This window comes from Cynocephalus volans, chromosome 3 (assembly GCF_027409185.1).
Source record: "Cynocephalus volans isolate mCynVol1 chromosome 3, mCynVol1.pri, whole genome shotgun sequence".
Lineage (NCBI taxonomy): Eukaryota > Metazoa > Chordata > Mammalia > Dermoptera > Cynocephalidae > Cynocephalus > Cynocephalus volans.
Window position 1 is genome coordinate 95,830,337 of NC_084462.1, and position 6,000 is coordinate 95,836,336.

Below are 6,000 nucleotides of genomic sequence, written 5' to 3' on the forward strand. Positions count from 1 at the left end.
TACCAATCCAAGTCAGTCCTTCATTCAACAAATATCGACAGGGTGCCTGCTGCATGTAGGCACTGTTGTAGGTACCAGCGATACTACAGTGAACAACACCTTTGCTCTCCTGGAGCTTCCATTCTAGAACTTAGGCTTTCCACCATCTCTCAGCTGGACTCCTCTTTCTGCTACCTAACTAGTGTTCCCTCCCCCTCCATATTACACTCCACATAGCAGTCTGGGTAAGCTCTTAAAAGAAGCAAATCTGAATAACTCTTTCAACTTACAATCTTTCAGTGACTCTTACTGCCCTCAAAATAAAATCCAAAGTCATTAACATTGCCCAGATGGTCCTGCCAGTGGCTTTAAAACTTTTTAACCCCAGCCCACAGTAAGATAAATTACACCTCATGACCCACTATCTGTACATGCATGAAACACAAGCTTCATGAAACAATACTTTATCATGTATGACACACTTGATGTTTTCTATTCAATTCATTTTTAATGCTGGTTGTAATCCATTAAACTGACTTCTCGGTTTAATCCCCAAAGGGTCAAAACAGAATCTCTCCCTGCAGCTTCATTTGTACCACCCTTTCTCCAACTTGTTATGTTCCATCACTTTGTGCTTCTTTCAGTTTCATGAGGATGCAAGGTCCTTCCTGCCTCATTTCTTTTCTACCTGCTGGTCCCTTAACCATGAACACTCAACACCTTTCCCTTTATGCTTCAGTCTCGTAATCTCCTTTTCCTTAACACATATTCCAGGTCACAGTTTACATGGCATTCTCATCAAGCTAGTATAGGTCCCTGGTCATCCCCTCACAGTATCTTTGCTCTTCCTTCACAGCCTGCAGCACAATTGTAAGGAAAGCACCCTTTGATCAATGCCACCCCCCCCACTCTATAGCTCCTTGGAGGTTGATACTACTTCCATTTTGTTCACCCACTAGCCATCGTGATAGGGTTAGCACTATCTAACCCATTTGTTGAAAGATGAACAAACAATCTCCACCCTTGGGGAAACTTAAAATTCTAGGAAGGGAGCAATAAATACAAGAGTACTTCAAAAGGTTCATAGAAAGATTTATATTATGTTTCAACTCTATTTTCCACAAACTTTTTGAAGTACTCCTGTACACCAACAGAACCTGTGTCTGAAGACAGGTTTTATATTTTTCTGAAAAGGCTCACTGACAAAGCTCCCATGGGACTCACTCCTCCTGTACTATTTCTAAAGAAAAGTCAAGTAAAATTAGCAAATGAGTTACATCAAGCTTAGATGCAACATTATGACATAAATTAAAAACTTCACAAGTTAACAATGACACTTCTCACAAATTTATCCTAGACTTCAAAATCTGTTCCTGCTAATGTGAAGACTATATTAGTGAGAAGCACAACTTTTTAATTTCCCAAGTTTTATGGGGAAGGTTTATGGAAGGATACTTTATAACAAGAATGTCTTTTTACATGTTAATGTCTAAAAATAGTTTCTAGGAAATACAGTTCTTATTCTCTCAAAGACAAATTTAACTACTGCTACTTCAAGTTGGATGAGCAGAGAAAAACAGGACATGACAACATAATCATCATTTTAAATAAGAAAGGAAATTATGAAATAAAGCATTCCAGTGTGCATATAGTGCTTTCTCTTTCTTTCTTTCTTTTCTTTTTTTTTTTTTTGAGAAAGGCAGAGTAAAATTTTTAGAAATACTGAGCTGTACTGATCTGAACAGAGAACTGTTCCCTTTATTATCTTGGATGCTTTTCATATTATAGGATCCACTGCATAAGTATTCCATAAAGAGTGACACATTATCACACAGGTATATGATGAGGCAAAAAAGCCCAGAGGTTTGCCTCAAATTCTGTTATTTTTTTTCCAAGAGGCACCAATGGCAAGTATCTTGCAATTTTAAAATGTTGAAGAAAGGAGGCCTGTGGCTCACTTGGAAGAGCATGGTGCTGATAACACCAAGGCCATGGGTTCGGATCCCTATATAGAGATGGCTGGTTAGCTCACTTGGGAGAGCGTGGTCCTGACAATACCAAGTCAAGGGTTGAGATCCCCTTCCCGGTCATCTTTTAGGAAAAAAAATGTTGAAGAAAGGGTGGTGCCAACATAAAAACAAGGTCACTATTAGATCACATGCGAAAAGAAAATCCTTCAAACTCTCAAAGTAAGGTCTGTGTTTTAAAAAACCTTTGTTAAGAAGGCTGGCCAGTTAGCTCAGTTGGTTAGAGGGCAGTGATATAACACCAAGGTCAAGGGTTCAGATCCCCAAACCAGTAAGCTGACAAAAAAAAAAAAAAAAAACCCTTTGTAAATTAAAACAAAATTTAAACTACTCCACTTTAGTTACTATATACCTTTTCCCAACAAGATGAAAGAAGAAAAAAGAAATAGGCATCAATAAAAAGCATCCTAACAATTCTTCAGAGATTTAGAATCAGCAGCTTTGCCACCTCAAACATCCCTGTCAAGTTCCTTTGGTTGTACGTGTGCTCCTAATGTGGATACACTAGTGGATGCCTATGGCAGAGATAGGAAGCTATTTCCCAAACAACTTACAATGTCTTACTAAAAAGATTAACTTGTATACAGACAGTGGTCTCAATCATTAACATAAATCTTAATTACCTGGGCTGCACCTGTTAGAAATGCAGAGTCCCCTGAAGGTCTGATTCAGTAGGTTTGGGATGGCAGGCTCTGTGCCCCACACACCCCAAACTACCTTTTAAATAAGCAACTCAGGTGGCTTCTGACACAGGGGTCCTCCTCCCACCTTCAGAAAAAACCAGACTAGAAGACTCACTTATCTCACCTTCAATAAGGACTAAGTTGGAGGTAATATTTCTGACATAATGGCTTAGATTCCCAGCTGGAAAACCAAGAGACAAAGAGCCTCCTTACTAACTATGCTCCACTCCACACTAGACACTCAGAGATTTGTCATGATTTGCTCTTTCCACAAAGACCATAAACTAGACAGCACGTCCAATGTTACACCCCCAATGAAAACTCAGAGCTAGATGGAACAGACCAAGGAATCTTGGTCAGGAAAGCCCAGAATGCATTAATTGTGTCTGAGGATCCGTAAAGACCCCAAAACTGCACTGACTGTAAACTTCTGCTTCAAGGTCTCTGGTGAAAACGTCCAGAGGGCAGAGATCTTTCTCTTTCATTCCTCTGAGAGCCTGGCACAATGCGGAACAAATAGATAGAAGATATTGGTGTCCCTGTAGGATGTGCAGGGAAAGTGAATTTTGATCTAGTTCCCATCTGATAACAAGAATGCCAATGAGTAGTTGTAGGGGAGGAAGTTGAAACTGCTGTTAAAATAATTAGGTATTTCTTATGAATTTCACTTTAATTTCTTTTTACAAATAGATATTTAATTTAGAACTGGGTTTAAAGTTGTAATCCCCTCCACTTCCCACTCTGCAAAAGCTCTTTATGGATCAGGTAAATTGCTCTACCACAGAAGAAAACACTCGGTCTACAGCCATACCACCCATACCACCCGGAACGTGCCCAATCCGGTCTGATCTCAGAAGCTAAGCAGGATCAGGCCTGGTTAGAACGTGGATGGGAGACTGCCTGGGTTCTACAGGCAACCAAAAAAAGGAAGCACTCAAGTTATTTCATTCATCAGAATTATGTAAAAAAAAAACACTAAAGACAGAATAATTGGCACCTTAGTTTGTTCATCATCAGAACAAGTGTCTTGAGAGTGCCTTATCAAGGAAGCCCCCCAAATAATCTCTTTAATCTATGTACCAATCTCCTCTATTCAGTGTACTTTACAAACATGAATTCTAAGCAATGCGGAAAATGACTATGAAATATTTTCATTTTGCAATATGAAAAATTAAAATACTAACATTGGTATAGTAGAAAGAGTATAGGCTTTGGACTTGTACAGTTTGGGGTTCAAATTTGAACTCTACCACTTCCTAGCTGTGTGAATTATTTCTTCAACCTCCATTTTCCTCATATGTACAGTGGGGAAAATGATTCCAACTTCACCATAATTTGAAAACTTGACAGTGTAAATAAACCACTTAATTAAGGGGTCTAGTTCACCCTAGGCACTATGTAAATGGTAGCAGATGCTGTTATTATCTGAAATATCTACATTTGTAGATCAGAAAGCAGTAAAAAAAATTTTTAATCCTCCCAATTGCCAGTCTAAAATTATCTATCAACCAAGCTTTTATAGTCAAGTATATATTTTTGACATTATTGTAAATTTCAAAAACTTTCAGCTTACCCTTTCAATTCCTATCCCAAAACAAGGGTTCTATCCCTTTAGCAGTACTTCACAGGCCCCATTATTTCCCCACCTTCTGCATCGCCATTTTCAAAACAGCCCTCTTCAAAACCTCTCCAATCCTTCCTTCTTAAAAATTCTCCCGTTCATGCCCTAATACTATAGTACTGATACCTCTGACCTAATACAAAGGACCCCCAAGTTTGCAAATGCTTGTACCAACAGTCATTCTAACAAACACATGATCCCTACAATAGCTCAATTAGATACCCAAGACTGATGTTGTATCTCGATTTTACAGTTAAGACCAAAGATACATAGTAGAAAGCAGCATAAGCTCAGCCTAGAACTCAAATTTTCGGATTCCAAGTTCAGTCCTCTTTCTACTCAACTTATTTTATTTTATTTTTTTTTAAAAGATGACCGGTAAGGGGATCTTAACCCTTGACTTGGTGTTGTCAGCACCAAGCTCACCCAGTGAGCAAACCGGCCATCCCTATACGGGATCCGAACCCGTGGCCTTGGTGTTATCAGCACCACACTCTCCCGAGTAAGCCACAAGCCGACCCTCTACCCAACTTATAAAGCTACTATCTCTTGCATGTTCTTTCTTTATATCATTTGTTCATTAAATACAGCAGAAACGATCTTTGTATATACTGGTATAACTAGAGCACTACTACAAAGGACAGCTTCCTCCCATCGGTATTTTCTAGAATACCCAAGCAACCCCAAGACCCTGAGGCCAAAAGTTACTTTCAATGCTTCCTGCACAATTTTCAAATAAGAAAGAATTCCGGGACGCTGCATGAAAAAGGGCCAAAAGGCCTGGGCCACCGTCCCTCTATGCCGCCCTACATAGTTCTCCACTACTTTCAATATCTGCCCTCCTTCCTCCTCCCAAGAGCGTTTTCTTAGGTCTGACATCCCAACAGGGACCCTTTTCAACCACAAACGACCCTAGTCACCAAACAGACTTAAGCTCACAGCTAAGTCTTCCTTGCACGGCAGAGGCTCCTCGGAACATTTACAAAGCGTCCCTCCTGTCTGTCCACACCCCTTTTCTGAAAAACTTAAATCTTCCAGAGTCCGCACCTTCTCGCCCTCCCCCCTCCTACAGCGCCCTACGCTCACCCTTGCACCTCCTCCCAAACCTCCCAGTCTCCCGGGTTGGCGGGCGATACTTCCTATCTCTCCGGGTCCGGATCGCCTAGCCTGCAACCCGCCGACCCAATCCAGCCCCGGCAGATCGCGGCCCCCTTCTGTACCCCCGGGGGTACAAGGCCCATCAGCCTGGTCCCTGCCCCGCCTCCCCGCTCAAGGCGCCAAGTCCTCCGGGCTCCGTCTCCAGGCCCCGGACGGACTCAGAGGGCTCCGGACGCTGCGGAGAGGACAGGAAGGGAGCTGCAGCGGCGGTGAGGGTAGACGGCAGGCCGGGCGCTAGGGCCGGGAGACTCTGGGCCCGGCCGGCTCCCGGCTCCGGTGGCCCGGACTGAGCCCTCCCGCTCCGCTGGCCCGCGCCTCCGCGGCCTGCCCTCACCTGATCCAGGTTCTCGTCGCTGCCGCTGTCCTCCGTGTCCGAGTCGATCACGACTCGGCCTTTCCGCTTCTTTACCATGGTGGCTCCCCGGCTCCCACGCCGGACACCGCCCGGACTCCCCTCTTGCCCGCCTGCCAGTGGGACCGCCACTGCCACCGCCGCCACTGCCGATCGACCCACACAAAGGCGACCGCGCAT

The 6,000-nt window shown here is 43.1% G+C and overlaps 1 protein-coding gene across 1 annotated transcript in view; it reads right to left on the reverse strand.

The window, feature by feature from the left end:
* Positions 1-6,000, reverse strand: part of RTF1 (RTF1 homolog, Paf1/RNA polymerase II complex component) — a 47,751-nt gene extending 41,751 nt beyond the window's left edge. Inside the window, exon 1 of the mRNA XM_063091403.1 lies at positions 5,803-6,000. Within this exon, the coding sequence (XP_062947473.1) occupies positions 5,803-6,000 (198 nt within the window). The remainder of the gene's footprint in view (positions 1-5,802) is intronic.